At 46.4% G+C, this 26025-nt stretch overlaps 1 protein-coding gene across 4 annotated transcripts in view; it reads left to right on the top strand.

The window, feature by feature from the left end:
- Positions 1–26025, top strand: part of FRMD1 (FERM domain containing 1) — a 797190-nt gene that overhangs the window by 484767 nt on the left and 286398 nt on the right. For 3 of the 4 annotated variants that reach the window (XM_078648855.1, XM_078648854.1, XM_078648853.1), the window contains exons 7-8: positions 852–917; positions 3657–3725. The exons of the other annotated variant lie outside the window; for it this stretch is intronic. In XM_078648855.1, coding sequence (XP_078504981.1) covers positions 852–917; positions 3657–3725 — 135 coding nt within the window. The remainder of the gene's footprint in view (positions 1–851; positions 918–3656; positions 3726–26025) is intronic. 4 annotated transcript variants of the gene reach the window in all.

Raw genomic sequence — 26025 nt, 5'->3', positions numbered from 1 at the left:
ATCACTATGCGCAATGCACGGTTGGGTGGAAGATCAAAGGGGACATGTGGAAGTGTTTGTGTGTGACTGATTCAGACTGAAAACATATGTACGGCCCTGATGGCATAGCAGAAAAAAGAATACTTGAAGTAAATAAGCATAGCTACAGTGTTATATGTATGCGGGGATGGGGTGTGCTGCTGAACACCAAACCAGCCCATTAGGCACTAATTTAAAACCATATGCATCCTCAAAATGCTTGGAGCTTGTCCTAAACTGTGAAGGATAGCCAGCAAGCCAGTGCCTTCAGGATCCTTGCACAAACAACCCAATGTTTTAATGACTGATGTCGCAAAGACACATTCTGTATAGGTATGTTTATAGTGTGTTGTGCGGTGGTATAAGGTCTACTAGATAGCTAAGGCTGTCTGTACTAAGATCTAAAAATACGTTTGTAGCCTAATGGTTTTCTTAGGAGTGTAGCAGCCCCCACCTTCCGCTTCGCCGAATGCTGAGATTGTTGAATATCAAGTCTTTCTAGTTTTGAGCTTACCTTGTCCCTTTGTCTACCACCACCTTACACTACCTGTCTCTTTATCTCACTCTTGCAGGTTCATTTTCATCCTTGCATTCTCCTGTTGTTACTGTTTTGCAATCTTACTCCTCCTTCCTTTTCTGTCTTGCTCTAGGTTTAAGTTTGATGTGAAAAAAAGACTTGGGCCCAAAAAATGGATGCTGGTGCCCATAACCCGCAAACACCAGCACAAAAGACGCGCTGCTGTGAGCTGAGTTTGCAATGCAGTCTTGAACTAGGTGTGCATGGAATGTTGCAGTTCTGCTTTATTCTAATAAGGTTTGCATTGTTGTTATAGGATAAGAAGGAAGCCCATTCCACTTTGTATCTGGTCTTGACCTTGAGAGGACTTCAAATTTACCAGGTAATGGAACTCCAATATCACCCTCTGTAAACTGTCGACTGATCTGTGCTCACAACAGTGCCCACTTTTGAATGGGCTTGCTGCAATTCTTTCCAGGTATGGGTAGTGGGAGTGTGACAGCCTTGACTAAGATGTACATTGCTAAATACAGTCTATCATATTATGTGGAATGGAACTCACAACCTTAAAACAGAATCCTCTGAGAAAATTGAAGGTTGACTGTGTAGAACATTTTTGACCCTAAGGAAAAGTTTGTCTTTGGAGGCGATGTACTTTGATTGAGGATGGATGGATTACATTTTAGAGGTTGTGCTCATGTCCTTACATATCCATATGATCGTAAAATTGCCTACGCTAATTCCATACATAATTTGATTAAAATGGAGCCTGCTTCTGATTTACATATCTGTTATACAGTTCCAAAATGGAATATTTCACTGCATTAAAACGAATGTGAATTTGACTGATGGTCTATTGAAGACACATGTTAAAGTATGTAGTTATGATCATTAAAACTATTATCAAAATGTTAGATCCTAACTTCATTTGTTTGCGTAGTGACTCATAGATATACACTTTTGCTTAGTAGCAAACCTAGCTACCAATGCAATAAGGTTTTATTCTAAATTTAGCTCTGAAAGTATCCTGTCATGAGAAATCTTTTGCCAAGCTGAAAGTAGCAACAAACCATGCATATTATGTGATTGCCCATCACAAGACATGATGGGCAAGCTATTTACCATTATGAGCAACTGACAGACTCTAATCGGTAGGGGGGTCACAGGACAAGCGGGGCTACTGGGCCTCATTTGCAATGATTGGGGTCATTTTCTTCTGATGTTCTGGAATCTGTCCTACCATGACTCACCAAAACTTGGCCAAGGCAACCCCTTAAAGACTTGACACTCAGTGGTAGTGATAGCGAGCAGTCACAGGCTTCTCAAGGCGATAGCGTGGGGGTACATCAAGCTTGGAATTGAACAACTGGTGAGCAGCACAACTAATTGTCCGGTACTTGTCTTTTAATGAAAGAAAGTACTTTAATACAATGGTGTAGCAAGGTCAGGTGGTATCCGGTGCGGAACATTTCTCGTCACCACCGGCTTCACATACAAATACAAACAAATAGCATGCATCATTACATTTATGTTATTTACCAAACTCAATATCAGAGAGAAGAGGATGATCACAATAAATCAATGATCTAAAAAATGTATGAAAAATAAATTGACCGCAGCACTTATAAGCTTCAGTAATAATGCACAACTAACTCAACAGAATGACGTGGGGTGACTGACCAGCACAGCAGCAGATAGGTTTGGTTGCGGGTTGAGTGATGATGAGTCACCGGGTGTTTACGTCTCGCTCGAGTATAAACTGCAGACAGACTTTGCCGAAAAGAAACACCCCTTGCCCTTCGTTAGCTATATGCTCTCCACTACACAGTGTTGAGTTTAGCCGCATTTTGTTGCATTTGTTGACTGAACTAAAAAGTTTCAATACGTATTATGTTGACTTGTTGAGGTTAATTAATTGTCAGATAAAGTTATTACATTTGTTGTGAATATTATGATTTTTTTTTAAAGTGTTGTGAGCCCCCCAATTTTTTTTATTTTAAAAACACATATTTTTGCCATTTTGTCACCCGCCTCAGTGATGACACCCGGGACGGCCCGCACCCACCGCACCCCCCTTCCTAAGCCACTGCTTTAATAACCTTGAAAACATAATACTAAACACCACAAAATGCAGTTACAAATGAATACTAATGCAGGGCCACTGTACTCGAGCTTTAAGGTCCCATTTGCTTTCACCTCTCGCTATAGCGTACGTGTTTGGTATGTTTTCAGGCACAGGTACAGTGCTGCCCCTTGCATACGAGTTTGTGACCTCGGTATATACAGTCTCTGCATTATTCTTCTCACCTAAATGTGAGTTCTCTTGTCTGGTTACGGTGGGCAGATGCACAAGTCCGTTCCCTCCACTGGAGGGAAGACGCACCAGCTGCACGTGTGCTTCTATTCCGTCCTCCTTGGTCCTGCAGCTGCTGATGCAGTTTCTGCCCCCTGTAGGCTGCGGCAGCTGCGAGGGCTGTCGGCATTCACGGGTCGAGGGGAATAGAGGTCACAGGTTCACTGCAGGCCCCATGCAGGCAGCGGTGCAGCTTCAAGGCCACATGGTCACTGTTGGTGTCAGCTGTTGAGGCCGTGCAGGCCCAGTAGATTAAAGTGGTACAGTGGAGGCCAGTAGGCCTTCACCCTCCTGACACAAGTCTAGTCGCGACTACTGTTTCACAACCGGGTATGCTGCCACTACCGCTCTATATGCTAAACTCATGACAGGGATGATAGTCCTAAAATGAGGGTCACACTTTGTGCACCCCTCCAGGCCTGGAAACGTACTCATCTCAAGAAACAGGCCTAGGCACCTTTGCACACACCCTTGATTAATGTGATGGTGAGGCCAAAATAAAAAATCAGAATACAAGATTGTCACTGGTGAACACTCAGGACTGGTTAGCACAACCATACACCATTCAGGGGGCATTCCTATCACAATAATCATTAAATGTAATATTGTGAATATATTGAATTGTTATTGTACCTTCACTTTCTTCAGTAAAATGTAATGTGTGGCAAATGAATACAAAAAATAAACATGAGTTCACATGCAAGGTGCAGATTTAAGTCATTCTTGTTCATGGTTCATTAAAGCATGTTTTGTTCCTTTTAATTGCAGGAGAGGAGCCAGGTGCGTCAACTGCTGTACGATTTTCCTTGGTCAAACGTGGGGAAACTTACATTCCTTGTAAGCACTGGAATGCAGCTAGTCTTGTTATTGTTTGTGCTTAGCTCCCTGCGACATGGGGCTCTGGCGTCACATGCCGTTCTGCTGAGAGTGTGTGTGGTGCTACTCTCAAAAAACACATTTCAAGAGGGCGGGTTGCTGTTGCGCGGTCTTACAGATTCATGTGATCAGAGGTGTGTTGTTTGATCCACCACATATAATAATGAAATAAGAACTGTGGTTGACTTAAATCTCAAGTCACAACAAATCGCCAATACTGTGCTGCAGGTTTATTGCGAAGTCTTCGCAAGTGTCACATTTGAGGCTAGTAGTGCAGCAGGTGCAGTGACACCAAGGCCCAGTGCCCTCGGGGGCTGTATGGTCCCTGATTTCTAATTTTATTGACTACCCTACAAACTATCAGGGGGGCCTTGGTGCTTGCTTGTACCACCTCTGCCAGGACACTGCTGAACAGAGCGCACTCACACCTCCGTTCCTAAATTTAAAATCTTTTCATTCAATGGACGACATGTTGCTAGTACACGTAAAAGACTGTTGTGCTGGTAGTAAGGGTCTTTGAACAGGTAGTGCTTTTAGGCGTAGTGTTGTTTTGTACTTCCCTTTGGTAAAGTGAGCACAACCCTTGAAAAGTTCTAATCACACGTGCGATGCATAGAGCGGCAGAGCGTGCTGACAATGCTTCTTAGATTCTCTTTGTGTCAACCCATACCCATACGCCCCAAATAACCCTGCGTAGAAGTTAAGAAGCCCAACGGGAACAACTTTTCCCTCCAGTCTTTTTTAGGTCTCGGCTGGCGAAAGCAGCGCGCATCATATAAATGCTTCTTGGAATCAATTCAGATTACAAAGCTCTCGGAGGCGGAGTTGAAGCCCCGCCCATCTTCCTCATTCGCTGGCTTCATGCTACATGCAAAACACAGGCTTACGATTGAAAAGGAGGCTTCTTAGTCCCTCCTTGTTGCCGCTTTGTCTCCTTTTGGCCCCGCCCACCGGGATTGGATCGTTTACTGGAGGCGTGTTACCATCCTCTTTATTTACAGGGTGAGGACTTTTTTGGTCATTCCAGCTGATTAACTTTAAAACTGAGTGTGGTGCCGCTTCACAGACAACGGGCTCAGATTATTTATATATTTCTTAACTTTAGCACTGAGTGCAGCGCCGCTTCACGGACACCGCACTCGGATTATTTATATATTTCTTAACTTTAGCACTGAGCGCAGCGCCTGCTTCAAGGACACCACGCTCAGTGTTAAAGTTAAGAAATATATAAAGAACCCGAGCGTGGTGTCTGTGAAGCGGCGCCGCGCTCAATTTTAAACTTAAGCATTTGCAATGCAATCGGACCGATTACATTGCAAATGCTTGTTTTCCATGCAGTTGAGATCTCCTCTTTGGCTTAAGTTTGTTTTACTTAAACAAAATGCTCTTTCCTTCACTGAAATCTACTGCTGGTGTCTTGTTTATAGATGTGGTCAGTAAGGCGTTTAGTCAGAAAAAATAAAATGATTCCCAATTTGTGGCTTTCACTCTATACCGTGCTGGTGTGTTTCTTGACTTCTGCCACATAATGCCTATTCCAGCTGCCTCCTGAATGGTGTCCCCTGGGAGACGTTTCTGTGCGCCTCGCGGGCTGAGCATGCGCCCGGGGTTAGGCATTGTGTTTCAGGACACAGAGGGGGCCGCATTCAGCGCTTGAGCAGTGAAAGCCTGACAATGAGCCATCTGCGGTGTCTAACCCGGCCCTATAGCCGACTCCGCTGGCGAAAGCATAAGCCGTAGACATTATCAGGCGTCCCAATAAATACCTGCTTATTCTTCGCACCATTGCAAACTGAGGGATGCAAATTTGGATCAAAACCTTCCCATCTATGACTCCCCAATAGACCCCCAGCGTTTCAAAAACTACATCCAAAAGCGATGCCTACATTCCACAGGATGACATTAGTCCTTTGTTTATTTTTTACAGAATATTGCAATCCCCTTGTGCCAGCGTTTTACGATCCCTGACAAACAGCAAAATGGAATTACCATTTTTCCTATGGGTGAGAATTTCACTCCTTGTTCTAAAAGCCTTTCTCTGGAGAAAGACCCCTCAAATCCTCTGGGGTGACGGGGGTCTTGCTTTTTCTTTTTCGCTTGGTTAACCATGAGATATGTATTTATGCCTCACCATTTTTTAAATTCACTAGCTGCCACTGTTTGTAATCAGCAGCACTCAAGGTCTAATGGCAACTGGCCTGCAGCTTAATCTACATTCTGCAGAGCTTTGTGTGTAATTTGCAGGTCACTGATTTAACTCTTAACCCCCACCCCCAAAAAAAGCATTAAAAATGCAATAGGTCTCGCCTTTGATTAAGTTAAAGCCATTTGCTTTGCTAATGGTATTGTATAGCAAAGCAAATGGCTTTGCCTTAACCCCTTGCATGCTTATGACGATCTCAGCTCATCATGAGGCACAGTGGATCTGTGCTCATGACGAGCTGAGCCGCGGACGGCCCACGCGGGGCTAATTCCCCACCTGTGCGGGCGTTTCTAAAGGAGTGCGCGGAGCTCCACTGTGCAGCATGATGAGCTGGGCTCGTCACGAGCACCGCGCGCCACGCGTGGTCCCTCTCCCCTGCACCACGGGGGAATTAGCCCCACGTGGAAAGGGTTAATAAAAGGCGAGACCAATTGCACTTTCAATGCTTGTTGTTATCGTTGTTATACAACTTTGCTGAGGCTGAATAACTCTAGCCTTTAGAAGATGACGTGTTACTTATCGCTAATGAGGAAAACCAAATTGTTACTACAGAACTTATTTGGGAGTCCACTCCAGCACAGGCTCTTCTTAGATTCACATGCTTGCCAGAATGCACATGTTGTGGATCCCAGAACTCTTTTCCATTAACGTTTATTTGGCGCCTGCACAATCCACAAAACAGCATGCTACGTTTCTGGATGAAGACACTAAAATGTCCTTTTTTCTCCATTTCAAAATTATCTATGGACGGATTCATGGGCATTTTCCAAATGCTTTTATGTTACACAGAGGTATATTATCAGTCCCAGTTTTGAATTATATTATTTTTCTTTGTAGCTATTCCATTTTGCCAGGTTCCTTTAACTACTCACAATACCGTTTTATATTTTCTCTAGAGTCATAGCTTATTTTATTATTTATTTTAAATAATGATTTTGTTAAACATGGTGTACCCCACGGTTAGTCTTGGGGGGTTATCTTATTTTCCAAAGTGTGGAAATTGAGGGTCCATGATGCTCCTTAAATAAAAAACGTAGAGTTAGACTGATGTGGGAGTTGGCTGCAGTAAAGTTGTCTGACACTCTCCAAAGCTTCCCGCGACCACGCCAGAAGAGTGATGAAGGAAAGGAAAACCTGAGAAACCGCAGCACTGAATTCACAGGACCCCAGGTGCCTTCAATACAGATTTCAGACACTCTGAAGGGAAACCCACTCTCCCCATCTCAGGCCTTGTGAGAGCATGGAGAGAGGTGGAGGTAAGCAGAGGCAGTGAGCCAGGGACTTTAGACTCTGTTGGAGTTGCCAACAGAGTAGGCAGTAGCTTTTAGCAGGTCGAGTGGAGAAGGATATCAAATAGTCTCCCCACCCTCTCTATCTCAAATTAACCCTTGATGTGGCTTTATCCAAGCTCTTTGTTTTGTTGAGCTGGATTTCATTAAAACCCTCACAATTCTTCTCATACAATAGTATGGCTTTAACTAATCTTGATATGCAAAATCTGTAACCACTTATGGTAAACTTTCTTCTTTATTATGGCCCCGTGCTAGGGCTTGAGTGTCTAACATGCCTGCTGAAAGTTTACGGTTACCGCTTACAATTTAGTTCAATACGACCCCCAATTCCAGACATTAGGATTTCCCACTCTTTACTGTACCCAATTTAAATGACGTTTATGCATTTTATATTCCTCTTTCCCCTACATACACTTCATCCTCACAGACAGTCCCCTTCACTGTGCACTCACTCCTGTTATTGTGGTTTTAAGCGGGTGTAGCTGATACCTAGAACACAATTATTGTGCTTCTTTCTACATAAAAATAGCAATATTATTGAATACTGCGACAGTTGATCTTCGAGCAAGGAATACTCATTTCCTAAAAAGAAAAAATACATTATCGTTTGTGTCCGCTAAATCACACAACTTTGTTCTACTTCAATACATATTCTCCAATCTGGACATGAAATAACTGGCTGCGCTTTAGACTAATGGGGTAGGCTAGCTACCCTGTTCAGGGAAATATTGTTGTGTTGTTAAAAACGTGGACAGATAACGAAGGTTGTTATGTAGCTACAAAAATATCGGCCAAGAGTAAAGTGTTAGTCATGGGTTTAAACTATGCAAATCGCCCTCCAGGAAAATATTGTATTGATGTTAAAAACGTGGACGGATAACAAACAGTAAGGGGATTGGAACCTAACTCTGGTTCTTCTACTGAATAGATTTGAAAGTTCCCATACCTACAATGCCAGGGACAGGGGCCTATGCAGTGGCGTCACTAGGGTTGGTGTCACCCGGTGCGGGTAACTCATGGTGTCACCCCCTCACAACTTACTTGATGGACCAACTCACCCTCTGCCTGCACCATGTCCCTTCTGCCTGCACCATATCTCCCTCTGTGCGAACCATCTCCCCTCCACCTGCACCATTTCACCCACTGCCTGCACCATCTTTCCCTCAGCCTACACCATCTCCCCTCTGGTTGCACCATCTCTCCCTGTGTCCACACCATCTCCCCTCCGCCTGCACCATCTCTCCCACTGCCTGCACCATCTCTCCCTCTGCCTGCACCATCTCTCCCTCTGCCTGCACCATCTCCCCTCTGCCTGCACCATCTCTCCCTCTGCCTGCACCATCTCTCCATCTGCCTGCACCATCTCTCCCTCTGCCTGCACCAGCTCACCCCCTGCCTGCACCATCTCTCCCTCTGCCTGCACCATCTCTCCCTTTGCCCACACTATTTCCCCTCCGCCTGCACCATCTCTCCCTCTGCCTGCACCATCTCTCCCTCTGCCTGCACCATCTCTCCCTCTGCCTGCACCATCTCCCCTCCGCCTGCAACATATCTCCCTCTGTCTGCACCATCTAACCTCCGCCTGCACCATCTCTCCCTTTGTCCACACCATCTCCCCTCCGCCTGCACCATCTCTCTCTCTGCCTGCACCATCTCCCTCTCTGCCTGCACCATCTCCCCTCCGCCTGCACCATTTCTCCCTCTGTCTGCCCCGTCTCCCCTCCGCTGCACCATCTCACCCCCTGCCTGCACCATCTCACCCTCTGCCTGCACCATCTCACCCTCTGCCGGCACCATCTCCCCTCTGCCTGCACCATCTCTCCCTCTGCCTGCACCATCTCCCCTCCGCCTGCACCATCTCACCCACTGCCTGTACCATCTCCCTCTCTGCTTGCACCATCCCTCCCCCTCCGCCTGCACCCCCTCCCTGACTGCTGATTTTTTAACCCTTTCCTCGTCGCCTTCACCACCCCCTGCCCCCTCCCCCCCACCCCCCATGGTTTCTCCCTCACAGTTCTCGGCTTTTCTCAAAGTGACTGAAATAAACACATGAAATGTGCTTTGAATTCGTGCGCGCTCCGCTGAGGATACGTTTAAATAGACACAGAGCACAGGCGAGGCTGCAAAGCTGCGACCAGTCATTCTGGACCTTGGTAGCTCCATAGCCAAATCCATCCCGTAGAAACATTGCACGATCTTTCATTACATGTTTTAAGGAAGGCAATGTGCAGATAAAACAGAACACACAAGTTATTTTTCGTACAAAACCGGTATCTTGAGACAGAGGGAGAAATGGTGCAGGTGGAGGGGAGATGGTGCAGGCAGAGGGGGAGATGGTGCAGGCAGAGAGGGAGATGGTGCAGGCAGAGAGGGAGATGGTGTGGACAAAGGGAGAGATGGTGCAGGCAGAGGTTAGATGGTGCAGACAGAGGGAGAGATGTTGCAGGCAGAGGGGAGATGGTGCAGGCAGAGGGAGAGATGGTGCAGGCAGAGGGAGAGATGGTGCAGGCAGAGGGAGAGATGGTGCAGGCTGAGGGGAGATAGTGTGGACAAAGGGAGAGATGGTGCAGGCAGAGGGGAGATGGTTCAGGCAGAGGGGAGATGGTGCAGGTGGATGGGAGATGGTGCAGACACAGAGAGGGATGTTGAAGGCGGAGGGGAGATGGTGCAGGCAGAGGGAGAGATGGTGCAGGCAGGTTAAGTTGGCAGCCAGAGCTTTGTGGTGTTATATTCCAAAAGCTACTCTGAGTCTAACGCGTAGCACTGGGCAGGGCTGTGCATGTCCGATGTAGCCAGTTTCATTTACATAGCGTGTAACTGTCCTTATCACAATACTGGACATAATTGCTAAGACAGCACAACCAAACATAGCGGTTAGGGTATGTGGTTGAGGTGTTATGCAGCTAACATTACTAGTGAATCATAGGCCAGGTAAAATAAGGATGCAGGGTTCTGCCTGAAAGTTTGCAGTGAAATGGCTGCAGCACACACAATATTGCAACTGATTAGTCAAGTCAAAAATGTAAGTTGATTTAGACCATTGATCCATAAACCACTGTTCATACTTTGTCATATAAAAACAACATATCGCAACTGATTAAAGTCGGACCTAACCAGAGGGCCCCTTCAGAAACCAGTATTTGGCGGAGAGTATGAAAGTTGAAGCAGGACGCACTTAGAACTAACGGCGTTCAGCAGATGCACACCCCTCAGACAACACATTGAATCTGCTTCAATTAACGTGACGGTGACCGACAATGGGAAGAAGAGAGGCTATGGAGGAGTTATGATGCTCAGAGAGACACTAGCAGGAAGTGCAGCAAATATTCAGGGCCAGATGTAGGTCGCCAACTACCGGTCGGTAACGGCCGATTTCGGCCGTTACCGACCGGTATTTGGATTTTGAGATGTAGGTGGGCCTGAATTTACAGAATCGGTATATTTACCGAATCTGTAAATGTACTGCCTCGGTATTTTTCCGAATCGGTAAATATACCGATTCTGTAAATCCATATGTAGGTGGCACAGTTTGCAGTGCCACAGGCCCTTAGGAATTCTTAATTTACCACCCAATCCTATTGGGTGGTAAAATACAGAATTCCAGTGTACATGCACATCTGTGACACCCCGTTCCCCCTGCCAGGATTCGGTATTTACCGATTCTGTAAATACAGAATCGGTATTTCCCATTGATTGATAGGAATCAATGGGAAATACCGATTCGGTATTTACAGAATCGGTAAATACGGAATCTTACAGAATCGGTAATTGTGAAATTAAAATTACCTACATCTGCCCACTTCAAATTTACCTACTCTGAAATACCGATTCGGTATGATTCGGTATTTAAGAGTAGGTAAATCGGAATTACCTACATCTGGCCCTCAGTGCGCTTTGTGGCACATACTAGTAAACACTGGCCTAGGTAGCTGGCGATGCCGGTCACTAGTACCAAAGTAGAAGGCCCCAAATCATCACACTCTCTGTGCACACTGTACCTAGGGATCCCAACCGGCAAAGTCAGGCCCCCATAACAGGGCGTCAGCGGCACAGTAACGCAGCGGTGTGCGGCAGCAGTCAGTGCTGGGGAAGGGGCAGAAAGGCAAGGGCCTCGTCACAACACAAGAGAGTCTATGGCCTCACACCTCCCTGACACGGCCTGTTGAGCCCTCAGAGCAAGGCTCGAGTCCAGGGCTCTGTGACTGTCAGCACTCGCGCTGTGTTCACTCCGGCCTCTCCAGCATTGGAACAGGTCAAGAGTATGATGTTGCGACACTCACTTTCCGCTTGCACCGCTACGTTCGTTCTGCCGGTGTGAGCGGCTCTGTAGCCCAGACATGTGTTTGTGCTTTAGAGATCACATTTCCCACATACCGAAAAACATCGAATAATGTGAGTGTTTGTGAGACAAAAATAATTTTACCCCACATCATGCGTTTTTGCTGTGCATGCCGAAAAGTGCACTATCACTATAACATTCTATCAGGATCAAAGGGGAAAAGTGGTTTTGCACGCGCAATGGCAGCAAGGGAGCCTTGAACGGCAGACAGGCATTCCATAGAAGCCTCGAGCCCCAGGTGGGGATTACCTTTAACAGAGATGTGATTCACCAGGAGCTTGAGACCAAGTATGTCCAAGCGACAACTCAGGGGCTAGCAATAATTAAATTATAACCGGCCACCGGCCACCAGCCACACAGTCCCTCTGTCATGGATGCCTCACTTCCTCACGCGGCGCGCACTTTTAGTTGCACGATGCGCACGACAAGGTTTTACCAGTCTCTGCGCAGACGCAGAGCCGTGCGATCAGCGCACTGTTTTTAGGGCTCGGCTGAAACGCGCGGAAGCGCGTCTCCGCCGAAGCTCTTTTGTCGGCGTGTGTGCTTCCCAGGAGACAATCCTGGCCGCGCGCATCGCCTTTGAGGCGATTTCAAAGTGGCACGCGCACGCGAACGAGCGCTGTGGCCAGGCGCTGTCTCCTGAGAAGCACACACGCATGCGCATACACACACACACACAAGCGCCCACACACGCACGCACATACATACAGAGACACACCCCACCCAGCTCACATACACACACGAGTGCACCCTCCCTCTCCCCCGCCGTCGTCGCACACATGCATACACACGCACAACGAGGGAACCGAGTCCCCCCCCCCAGTCCGCCGTCGCACACATGCATGCATACACACACGTGCACGCACACACAACGAGGGAACCGAGTCCCATCCCCACCCCCCCCAGCCCTTTTCAACTTACCTGGTGAAGTCTGAGGGACTCCGCTCTCCTTCTGGCGTCGCAAGACGCTTTCACTCCGCCTTCTCTTCCGGTCCGGATGCAGCCCCGCAGCCCCGCCCCCGTCACAGGCGACTTTGCCTGACTTCCGGCGAGGCTGCTGGGCTCGTTTTGTTCTTCTCGCTCGGGGCGCGCGCCATCTGTCCCGGTGAAGGGGAAAGCAGGTAAAATACAATTTCGTGCATGCGGTGCAATTAACAAAGCCAGCTGAGCCACCGGCACTCCAGGGGAAAAGCTGTGGTAACATCTGAGAGCAAGAAAAAATATTTCCGAACCAGAGAAGAAAAAAAACTGCGTATGCAACCCAACAGCCCCACACCGAGCTGATTGTTAGCACTCTGCTCGTTTCAATAGGACACGTGTTCCTGGATGTTATGCCTTTAGCTTTAGAAGCATACATAATGCAGACAAGTAAGCCCATATTTTATTAGAAGTGACACAGCGGCTGGCCTGAGGGGCATGTTGCAGCATGATGCATGTCTAGTTGTTCCCGAAAACTCCATCACTCACTCTATATTCCACAAAACACCGCTGAAAATATTCGTCATATTTCGTGGCTCTCTATAACTGAAATCTTTGTGTGGGGTGAGTCCTCAAGATGCTTGTATGATATTACGCACCACCTGTACCTCAGTTAAGTAATCTTCAATCTGCTTGTATGACGCAGTAGCTGGTGTGCTACTGGTTGCCGGGTCTAAGATTTATGGGCCTGAATTTAAAAAGATGTGATGATAATGTCTGAAATGATTACCTATGGCGTGACGTCTACGTTTGATGTTAATTCGAACATTTTTGTATTAATTCTTAAAGAATTCGGGGAGTACTTTTGGAATTCTGAGACTCGTACATTTTGAAAAGTACTCACGCATAAACATGGACGTATATAAATGCAGCAGGGGCTACATTTATAAACTTGCTTTTCTCTCCATTCGAAAAATATGGACTATTCCTTTTCTCCTGTCCTTAACACGACCAAACATATCAGGGTCCGTATTCCAAAAGTGCCATACTGTTGGTCAGCGTGGTGCAGGGGTATCTGAATCCATTTATTGGGGGTTTGGCACTTTGGTTCCGAGTCACGGTGGGGATTCGTAGAGTTTAATTATATACCGCTAGGGTTTTAACATTCTGCAAAGACCCGGACATGATTCAGAAGTAGAACTTTGTGGCATGGTCTGTAATAATTTTTAACATTTAATTATCCATTTTGGTCATTAAGGAACACATTTTAAAGTGGTTTAATTTTTACATTTACTGTTTAGATTATGTACCGATAAGTGGAAAAAATACTGGAGTTAGGTAATTATGCACATTTTTGTACCGGCAGGACATAACCGATATTTTTATGATGGTATAATACATACCAGGTGGTAACAATACATACTACCCTCCTTTAATTTAGCACTAGCATCTCTTTTAAAGAACTGACCCTGTGTGTAGCTTATTTAGTCTGTTACTGTTTGACATTTTATCTGTGATCTCTTCACTATACCATATGCTGGAGTTGGACTTCAATGCTCTGTTTCGCTAGCCTGGCAGAGTCGAGAGTATGAAGGGGGTAACTGCATTACCTCATTCAAAATACTAAAATAGTATGGACCTGATATACCATTGATAAACCAATTTATCCACCTAGAAAAGTTATCATAATTGCCTTCAGTCGTTATTCCCTTATCTGCTAATTCAGGGGGAGGGGCAGACATCACCACTAGATGTGCGATAATAGGTAATTTTAGCCAAGGATCTAGTTAAATTGACATCGAATGGCTGTCTTGCCACTTTACCAAATTATGCTGGCATTAGATAATGCACTAAAAATCTAAGTAAGTCCCAGACCAGACTTCCCCCCTCCGCCGCGCATACACACACGCACGCACACACAGAGACCCCCCCCTTCCTACCTCGTCTCGGCGTGTCTTCGCGCTCCATGGTGACGTTCGCCAAATGAGGGTGAGCACTGGGCAGACTGTCTTGCACAAGGACGGGCAGGTGCACAGTCGTCTACAGACCCCCAACAAGTCACCAAGCACCTAAGGAGGGGCACCCTCTCTCAACAGAACACACCAGGCTTGCCTCAGTCGCGTGCCGCCCCTGCCTCTCACGCAGCCGTACGTGCGCGCTCTCCTCGCCCTGTAACTGGAGCTTCTCGCCCTTAGCTCATGATGGGAGCGCGTGCCAGTGCTCGCGCGCAGCCGCGTGCACGTGCAGTGCCACCGTGCTACCATCTCTCGGCGCGCGCGGGGGACGGACTGTGTCGGCTGGCCTGGCGGCGCTGCTCTAGTGCCCTGTGATGGCCGTGAATTAAATACCACAGTGCCACACAGTCTTTTTGTCCCGTCCGGACCGGTCCCGACTCCGTCTCCGTCCCTCTTTTTTTACTGTCTCCACTCCGACCCTGGCACCACGAGCCTGCAGTCAGCCACAGCCCAGCCGTGGTGGGTCGTGGGGACGTGACTTGAGTCTTGCACTGAGCAGTGCACCAGCCGCCCGGTGAGTCACGCAGTCAGCGAAGGTCGCTGGCTGTGAAAATAAATATATAAATATATATTTCGGTCGAATATAATGGAATGGATCGAATGCATTGCATGCAATACATGTAGTAATAATGTTGTTCACTCATAAAAGCACCATTTCCTGGTATATATATTTCAAATATAATTATTAAATGTGCCAAAATGTCTCTCTTATTGAAGCTGTGTATGCATCTTTTGTCAAACTAATGGCTCTGTAATAAGTACACGAAGAGTAGATGGGGTTTGCAGAACATGTCTGGCTGAGACATATTTCGACAAATCCCAAGCCAGGAATTCTTTTAGAAATGCTTAACATTACCAAGCCCGTTATTGTACATCATTTCAGGAAACGCGCTGCCATAAAAGTCTTCGCGAGCGTGATTCGGAGGTGGCCAGGATAGCCTGCACTTCTCAGAGTGAGCTCGCAGGCTTCCCATAGATACACGACGGGCCTTCTGCAGATTAAATAAACGGTTCCTTTCAAGGGAAACTTGGTAAAGGTATCTTAACTGAGTAGCTGATGTGCTAATACAAGGTTGTCGCCATCAACACCAATCCAACAATAATCAGAAACTGCACCCTATTAACCGGCATTCCTGAAAACAGCGCCTCTGCTAATATCAAAACTCAACGTTGGCTCTGATCTCGTTTACGGCTGACATCAACAAAGTTTTGGCACCACACACACACACACACACACACACAACCACACTGTCAGTGCACACTTACACCAGGCACAGGCACCATCAGTCGTCAGTGCACGCTTTCACTGGGCACAAACACCACCAGCCATCAGTTCACGCTTTTACCGGGCCCAAACACCACCAGCTGTAAGTGCACGCTTTCATCAGACACACAGCACCAGCCGTCAGTGCACACTTTAACCAGGTACACACACCACCAACCGTCAGTACACGCTTCCACCAGGCACACACATTACCAGCCGGCAGTGCACACTTCCACCAGGCACACACACCACCAGCCATCAGTGCACAATTTCTACAGGCACACACACCATCAGCCATCAGTGCACACATCAATTGTTAACGCATCCACAAATAACTATTGTAGCAATCGCAGTATGGCGCACTTTACTTTCAAACATATTCATCTAAAGCGCAGCATGCCACCACTGCTACAAAAATACATGCACATTTTTTTGGCCTACAATTTATAGACTTTTGGTGCAATTATTGTTGCAATATTAAGCAATGCCAATAGCTCAAACTTAATTAACCCGAGACCTATTGCATTGTAAATGCTTGTTTATTAATGGGGCTGCAGGGAGGTATCTAGTAAGTGCTGGCTGCATGGCCCATGGCCATGGCGGGGGTCCCAGGAGAGCGCCCCCCCCAGCAACGCTGGGGCTGCGGAGGACTGTGCTACGCTCCTGTCACTGAGATCCCTGTAGTCAAAGCAAATTGACTAAGAAACTGAATTATGGCATTGGGGGATAGTTTGTTCTAACAGGAGATGTACTTTTGATCTCCACATTGTGATACTATGATATTTTGATTTTACAGATATAGAGTTAGGCGTTCTATACAGGAGGAAATACTTAGCTTCCATACCTTGTTATTTGAATTTCAGGTGCTTGGATTATATTAGCGAATTATGTTTATACTTAATCTTTGCTCTTGGGCTTTCACGTTTTCTGGTGTTTATGCAGGGGATACCTTGTGCTTTGATCTAAACTTTTTATATTCTTTACTGAGACTTCTTTACTGAGACTTTGTTCTATTGCACAATGGGTGATGGTATACTTTGATAACTTGATTTCTCCTCATTACTCTTTAGTCTAATTGGAATAATTTGTATTATAATTAAGGTGGACATATATGTATTTACCAAACTTTAGAAATAATCTTTGTTTATTTGGGTTTGCAGCCCTGAAGAAGTCAATGATGCTTTACTTTGCATGACGTAGCACGTGTTGGCTGCTTTGCAATTGTATACACTGAAGAAATACCAAATTGAATGTTTTTGATTTTTGGATATGGACATTTTGCTGTACCGAGAGAGGAACACCTGATCTAAAGGAAATTTAATAAATCCTTGGGCACTGAAACTTGAATTTTGTGGATAATACACTATTTCATGAACTCATGTATTGATTTTTACAAAAATGTTTAGAGTCCTCGGGTAAGACATTTTCATATTTGCTTTGTTATCCTTGTTTGAGGGTAAAGGTAGGGTTGTGGAGGTAACCAACCTTTCTTCCCCTATGAGCACCATTGAGCACATACTGAAATTAGTTACACTAACCCAGATTCAGAGTTGAGCGCCCGTCTAGTTACCTGGTTACCTAGTGTCTAATTGTTAAAGTCTTAGTAGTTGCAACTGACGTGGAAGAGGAAAAAGGACCAACATTGGGACCAGAAAGGTCCAACAGCTGGAGAGCCAGAGCAGGCCCAAGCATGCAGGGGAGCCCACTGAAGCAAGAGAAGACCCTCAGGAGGACTCACAGGTCGAAGGCACAGGAGTCACAAAAGGACCTCGAGCAGCTCACCAAAGATGGAGGCCCACGCTGCAGAGGATACAGTGAGGACGCTGATCTTGGACAGAAGAGGTGCTGGAGGCTGAGGCTTCTTGTAGCCCGAAGATCTCTGAAGTGCAGAGCCAACAAGTCTTGGCAACAGCCAGTCAATGGTGCACAGGAGTTTGGTAAAAATGGTTCAAACGAGGGATACTGCCCTCGAAATTACAGTAAGAACAGGTCAGGCCTCGAGGGGGTTGCAGAACCACCACCTATGCTGCTGAGTCTTGTGAAGTCCGTAGGATGACAGGAACGATAGGTCGTCCAGCTTTGTTGCTCTGCCTGCAGAGCCAGGGGAGTGACTCCTTCATTCCAAGGGAGATTTTTTCATGTGTTCAGGATCCCCACAGGTCTGTTGAAGAACCTGGAAGATACACAGAAACAGACAATGAAGAAGACTTGAAGAACAGTGAGACCAGGAGCAGGAGGAGTCTTCCTTGGTGCAGTCTCTGTTCCAGTCGAAGTCCAAAGATGTCCAAGTGTCCAGACAAGTAACAAGCAATGTAGTTCTAGGGTTGAGTCTTGTCCCACAATGAATCTAAGGACCAACCCACAGGTAATCCCTTAAGTACCCTAAGGAAAGGGACTGGACTGAGGGGAGGATACTCCCATGTCCTTTGGCCAGTTTCGTGCCAGAGAGGTAACCAAGGCTTACTGAGCTGGCTCAAACTGGAGTATGCAAGGAGGGCACCAAATGTGCCCTTGAAAGCAGCCTGGTGGTGCTGGCAAGCACACTCACCCAAGGCCAATACACCAAGCCCTGTCTGGGAAGTGGTCACACCTCCCTGTGACAGGAAACCTATTGTGCTATCTTCCCCTGCTCGAGCTCAGCTTAGCAGCAGGAGGGCAGAATCATGTCTGTGGACGGCAGCAGCACTAGCTTGCTGGCAGACCCTGAAAGGCTGCTACTGGGAGTACAGGGGGGTCCCCTAAGGAGCCCCTCAGTACATTGGATCATACTGCCAACACTGGAATCTGTGTTGGGGTATGATTCTAACATGTTTGATACCAAACATGACCGGGTTTGGTGCAGCCTCATAATGACTGATGTCCACTATATGTCTAAAAATGGCTGATCACAATTGCAAAGCCTAGAGAATCGCCTCAGGGTTTGTTGGGGTACACTGCTCATGCAGGGGCACCCTCACACTTATAGCCAAGCACCCTGCTCTCAGACTGAAGATCCTGCCATAGGGGTGACTTATAGGTTTAAAGTGCAGTGACCTCAGGTATAAGGAAACCTATATCTGTCCTTAGAGGTGCAAGCATCAACTCACACAGGCTGCAATGGCAGTCCTGTAGTCACCATTCAAGTTGACTCCCATGGGTGTCATAATACATGCTGCAGCCCATGAGAGACACCTGGTGTACCTATTCCCTGGTTACATTAGTACCATATAATAGGATCTTACAAGGGTACACCAGTAGCCAACTTTGGAGGTGCCAAAGTACTTACCATGTCAATTTAGTGGGGAAACCACAGTAGCTGAGATCCTGATAAGCAGGCTCCCAGCAGACAAAGTAAAAAACAAACCAGGCAAAAAGTGGGGGTAACATTTCCGGAAGGATCCTACTTTCCTACAATTAACTTGCTTATATGTCTTGTTACTCTAAGCAACAGTCCATAATAGTCTAATAACCAATACTTTACTACCCAAAATGACCGGTGTGTGTCAACATATTATGGGGAGGCCACATGTCACTAACCATTTTGCAAACCCCTAACAACACTTCATTCTTTGCCATCTCTAGTATTCAGTTATGCTTCCCAGTGTCACGTCTCAAACTTTCACATCATCAAAGTAATCTTCCTTTACTTTCTCACTTAAATCCCCTCCATCAGTTTTGTCCTTAGACAATCTACTCAGACAGTCTGCCGTCATGTTATTGAGAACCTTGAAATTGCACTCCAGTAGCAAAACTACCAATTTAGGTATTCTAGAGGAGATGTAATTTAAGCTTTTCTCAGTCAATATTTTTATTCAGCGTTTATGATCAGTTTTAATCGAACCTCCTTTCCTTAAACACAATTTTAGAATTTCATTATAGCCCAAATCACTGCTAAAGCTTCTTTCTCAACTACCAAAAATGTATTTTTGTTCTCCCACAGTGCCCTGGAGATTTTCTACCTCTGTATTATAACAGCATTTAAACGTCTGTTGCTAGAATCTGTAATTATGCTGCTGATTGGGAGCTGCTGTCATATTTTCTTTGATGTCTTTACACTTTTCATTCCAGACAAATGTAACCCTCTTTTTTAACAAATGCCTCATCCTGTCCGTTTTGCTTGTAACATTATTTATAAATCTACTATAGAATTTGGCAATGTCATAGAAAGTAAGCACTTCCTCTTTATTGGTCAATAGAGGCTCTCTAGCTGAGAATACATTCGTTTGAGGCCTCATATCTACCCCAGAAATTAGATAACCCAGGTGATAAATCTTTTCATTTCCAAAACAATTGTTTTTCATTTTAAGTGTTCACCTTTCAGTCATGTCTCTTCTTATATTTTCCTACCGACAATATCTCATACTTACAAAACAGGCCACCTTCAATATCTCTTAACAACATGCCCTTAGCCCTCTGGAATACAGATGCCATTGTGAGCAAAGCAAACTGCAATCTTATCAATTTATAAGTGTAAAGGAGGATCACAATGGCTGTGAGATCTCTCAATGCTTCATGCAAAAGTATCTGGTAGCAAGTGGAGGCCAAGTCTAAGGTAGTGAAGACTTTGGTGCTCCACAATAGAGTCACCAGTATATTTTGGAGGAATATTTACCTACAGCCACATTCCTACATTCCCCTAGATCTATACAGAGCCTAATCTCTTCACTTGCTTCGTGGGCCACCATCACTAGAGGTTGATATTACGCTTAACCACTAGAAATCTCTAATGTTGTAAACTCAATATGTAGTTGCCCCTTTCCAACATACATACTTTAATTCTCACTTCATACCAATAGCGTTGCAAATAACATTTTGATTTCCCCTCCTATCTTTCCTGTTTACTTTGGTTTCCTGCATTGCTCCCCATTAATCCGAAGAACAAAAGTTACCTAACTAACTGTTCCACACATTTTTCCACTATGGAAACATTAGGTAGAATACCCTATAATGCTGCAAATTTTGCACATTGTTATAATGGCTGGGCTTTCACTTCAATTCGCTGTGTGCCTTCTCTGCCAACACCTATAACAAGACCGTTAAACATGTTACCATCTTTGCTATTGATGATGTTTCTTTTTTACAAATCAAATAGATTATTTGCTTTCTTTTCATGGTTTTCTTTTACTCCATTATCATGTTTGATTAACTCAACAAATGCCATATAATGCTCAATCTGTTTGCAAGTTCTAATACTTCATTCAAATACGGGTTGTCATTCAGTCAAAATTACTTCCCCACTTTATCATTCCTGCACTTTAGCATGAATTAGTCTCTTATCCTCCTGTCCGTAGTTATTCCAAACTCGTAAGAGGAAGCTAACTTCCCTAGGGTAGTGACATACTCTTCTTTACTCTCCAATTCTCATTGCACTCTTACCTCAAACTGATGCCTCTCACATAAACCAAACTTATTATGGGAAGTGGTGCTTGTAGGAGAGTGGGGTCTGCAATCCTATGGTCACCCCAGATTTTTGCTTTTTGCTTCACTGGTTTACGACTTTCCCTGGCTGTGGGCCTGCTAATCAGACCCACAGCCTAGCTGTTCTCTCTCTAAAATTGACATCCATGTACTTTAGGTGCATTTACCAATTGGTACTGGGCCACCTTATCAGTCCCTGTACCCAGGGCATAGGTGTACCCAGGGCCTACCAGGGGCTGAAGCATGTATTATGCCACCCCTGGCTGGCCATCTAAATCTGACACAACTGGCTGCATGACAGCTGGGGCAAGGTGGTGTAAACACCCTTTGCTGTAGATATAGTATACCTATATCTAACCCTAAAATGGACACATATATTCCTATCAGTCACTCCTATGGAAGGCCTTATCAATCCTGAAGGCAGAGTGCTTTGAATTATGTGAGATGGTGCTCTGGCATGAGCTGAGCCCATTTGCAGCTTGCGGAACCAAGTCCTAATAGCTGTTCCATGATAACGCTATACCATATACTCTTAAGTGCATTATCAACCTCGCGGTTAAATGCTAACTCTGGTATAACATTATCAAAACATGTCGAGTAAGGTGTCATACGATTTGGAATACTACCCCCTCGCCAATTCTGGCGACGGGGGTAGCATTCCACCCTTCTAGTGGGACACGACATGTATGTAACTGTGAACCCCGGTTAAAGTTAACTCGAGCCTCAGCATCACAAAATGCATGCTGCCACCACAGACACAAGTCGGACCTCCTGCTGCTGGGAGTCCTTCCAGCAAGGATGGCTTGGACAAAGGGTTTCCTGCCTTGGGAGGTGCTAGCACCACCCCAGACAGGATTTTGTGTATTGAGGTAGAGAGCCCTGAAAGGAATGAGACATGCCTGGGGCACACAAGGTGCCCTGTGCATACACCGGTTCAAACCAGTTGCTGGGGCATCCCTGCCCCAGCTCTGGCGGCAAACCGGACAAAGGATAGGGGGTGTAGCCACCCCCCTTCCTGGTCCCACCCAGGGGAGGGACCTAGTCAGTAGTGCAGCCCCCTTTAGGAGAATAAAGGTAGGAGCTGGTCCCATTCCAAATTAGATTATCCTGAACTATTAAACAAGAAGAAACTCTGGCCTTCGACGTTCTGCTCTACAGAAGACTGAAGAATCTCCCTTGTGGACAAGGAGTGTCCACCCTGCAACTGCAGGCACCATCAAGCGTCCAGCGGCTTCACTTTGTCATCTTCCCTCGAGGATCCAGACTTCAGAGCCCGACGAGACCCAGATTCCCAGACCTCGCCGACCTCTACCTACATCTGCAGCAAAGCTGAGACCCGTGGGTGCGACGAGACACGTGGGACCGGCCATCTTGGAAGAAACTGCACTTCGCTTCCAGCACGGCTCCCAAGGTAAACTCGACCAAGTGCTTTGGGGACCGAGAAGCCCCAACCCCGAGCAGCCCCTGCACCGAAGATCAGCCCTCCAGCATCCACGAGATCTGCGTGGGGCCCTTCTGCTTTGTTGCTGCTCGACGCGTTGTCTGGTCACTTTCCGGATGGCTAGTGGCCTCCCAGACGACGAACCTTTGAATCTTCACTGCTGGTCTGGTTGCTCCAGACTGGCCCTTGCTCCCTTCCAAAAGAGGGGCACCCCGGACTCTCCTAGTCCGCACCAGATGCTTTCTTCACTCACCGCGTGGGTTGCCTTTGCCAAGGCCTGTTGAGTCCAATCCCGGATCCGACACCGCCGACAGCGAGAGCCTGCGTGGGACAGCTCGTGCCTCTATCCTGGTTGTCGAAGACACCTCCTGGTCCACGTGGCTGCAGAGTCAAGCGTCCACTCTTCACCTGATCGCGACGACGACATCTGGTTCCTTCCTGGTTCCACTCCAGTCACTGGCTAGTGACTGTGAACATTGTCCCCTCTGCTTTCAGGTCTCCTTCTTCAACAATCCACCCTTGGATTGCACCGGACATCTTCCTCCTGGTCGCCTGCAGCATCTTTTCTTTCAGGCTCCATTGACTTCAACGCGAGAACCCGACGCACTTTGACACCTATGCACCCGCGGCCCGTGGGTGAGGTAACACGAGCATTTCGGTGCTCAAGGGTAGTTTAACTGTCCTAGTGTCCAGTTCCACAGTCGTTTTAGTCCTACCTAGTCAGGATTGTCCGTACTCACCTTTTTCTTGAACTGTACTGTCCATAGACGTTGTTACGCATCTCGCGTGTGAGTTCACACTCTGCACACGCGTTCCGTGGGCCTCCTATTACTTACCTGAAGTTAGTATAGCGTGGTCCCATCGATCCTACAGCCTCTGGACAGCTCCACTCCTTTTATCGACTCTCACATTCCACTTACTTAGTATATGGTTTGTCGTGCCCCTAGGGCACCATTGTAATTTTGTGCAACTTGTAGTATTTTTCGTAAGAGATTGTCATGTGCTTAGCCCTCTGACCTCATAAAGAGTTCAGAGGTGTTGTTATTAATAAATATACTGTTTATTTTCATAACAACCTGTGTGGTGTCCTTTCACTTGGTATTCAAGGGGTTATATTGTGGTAAAACTGCTGGCTTCACATGCCAAAAGAGTTTAGCCTAAGACTGCTTTGTCATGCTACCATTAGGATAGCTGGTCTATAAGGTTGACTTACAACCAATCACCATAAGGGTTGTTTGGACTGATACAAGGTGATCACTAGAACTAGTGAGCATCATATATCAGGCCAACTTCCCACATTGGTGTGCAGCGGGTGGGATTTGAGCTTGCTGTTGTTTTTACCACGTATAATCTTGAAATATCATTTGAAAAGATCACGTAAGGTACCTAGGTACATATAACAAGCTTAGAAATACTCTGAGTTCTACTGAACCAGCTGTTGTAGTAGAAAGGGCCTAGCACACCCTGACTACAACTCTTAGCAAGGGATCAGTAGGAAAACCCGTAGTGTAGGTAAGTGCACCACTTACACCTCACTAGAAAGCATGTCTACCCATGGAGAGTCTTCAGAGACTCCCCAAGTGGTTAGTGACCCTCCACAGGTCCTTTCCAGATATGCAGCTCTCAGTTTCCAGGAGATGAGACAATTGTGTACATCCAGGAAATTGAAACAGGGTTCTAACCCTACCACTCCTTTTTTTGTTAGGTCTCTTAGAGACATATGATGCCAGAAGGGCTGCCAACACAGACCTCTCTAATCCAGATAGGAGCATGCCCCCTTAGAAGGTACTCTTGGAGATCCAGACCTCCCTGAAACAGAGAATGTAGAAGTGGAGGAGGAAGAAGAAGAACAGTCTGGGGATGAGGCAGACAATGGTTCTGTGATAGTCAGCAGACTCACAAGGGCCAACTTAGACCTACATAGGGAAGGATCTGGGGGACCCCCAGTACTGACCCTGAGCAGGCCTAACTTTAGAGTTAGGAGAGATAGGTCTCATTCTAGGGACTCCAATAGATCTGTGCACTCTCATGCCTCTGCTCAGAGGAGAATGACTTCTCCCCAGAGGAGAATGACTTCCCCTCAGAGGAGAGAGCATGAAGCAAGGATGAGACAGGCTAATCTGAGGATCCAGAGGGAAGAACTTGCCCTTGCCAAGGAGAAGCTTGCCTTTGCTAGAGAGCAACAGTTAAGTGGGGTAGTCCCCACTGGTGGTAGCACTATCCCTAGGGATAGAGAGGAGTTTTGATAATAGACACCTGAGTAAAATAGTGCCCCCCTATAAGACAGGGGATGATATCCACAAGTGGGTGACTGCTTTGGAGAGAGCCTGCAAAGTACAGCAGGTACCCCAAAGTCAGTGGGCAGCTATATTGTGGCTCTCCTTTGCAGGTAAAGGTAGAGACAAGCTCCTCACTGTTAGAGATGAGGATGCTAATGATTACCAAGTCTTGAAACTTGCTCTGATTGATGGGTTAGGCTTAACCACTGAACAGTACAGGTTGATGTTCAGGGATACCCAGAAAACTCAGGCTCAAGATTGGACTGACTTTGTGGATTGTGCCACTAAGGCTCTGGAGGGCTGGTTACTGGGAAGTAAAGTTACTGATTACACAGGATTGTATAATCTAATTATGAGAGAGCAAATCTTAAATAATTGCCAGAACCAGTTGTTGCATCAGCACTTGATTGACTCAGATCTGACCTCTCGCCAAGAATTGGGAAAGAAGGCAGACAGATGGGTCAGGACAAGGGTCAAGCAGCAGAACCAGAACCAGGGTGGTGGCCAGAAGAAAGCAGACCAGAAGGGTAATGAGAATAAGCAAAATGACCAGAAGTCTTCAACAGGGCCCCAACAACCTAAGGAGGGTGGGTCCCAAACTTCCCAAAAGAAGAAGAATGATGGTCCTAAGAAACCATGGTGCCAATACTGTAAAGGTAAAACTCACTGGCTTAGTGAGTGCACCAAGAAAGGCCAAACTCCTACCACTACTGTCCCTAAGACACCTGCACCCCCTAGTACAGTTAGTAGTGGTAGTGTACCTCCCAAGGCTATAGTTGGGTTAACCCTGGGAACTGAGGTGGGTTCTGACTTAGTTAGAATTCCTACTCAGGCAGTTCTTGTTTGTACTGGGGACATGGATATGACCCCTACTGTAAGTCCTAGTACTCTGGGCAAATACAGGCAAATGCCTTTAATCAATGGAAAAATGGCTCAGGCTTACAGGGACACATGTGCCAGTGTCACTATGGTGACACCAACATTTGTGGACCCTGACCAGATCATGCTAGGTTCAGATTACCTAGTGACCAATGCTAGCAATGTCACTACCAATCACAGTATGGCAATTGTTAATTTCTCCTGGGGAGGGGTAACTGGACTCAAAAGGGTTGT

This window comes from Lissotriton helveticus, chromosome 6, assembly GCF_964261635.1.
Source record: "Lissotriton helveticus chromosome 6, aLisHel1.1, whole genome shotgun sequence".
Classification (NCBI taxonomy): Eukaryota; Metazoa; Chordata; class Amphibia; order Caudata; family Salamandridae; genus Lissotriton; species Lissotriton helveticus.
The sequence above is the reverse complement of the archived record's forward strand: the minus strand, read 5'-3'. Positions and strand labels throughout refer to the sequence as shown.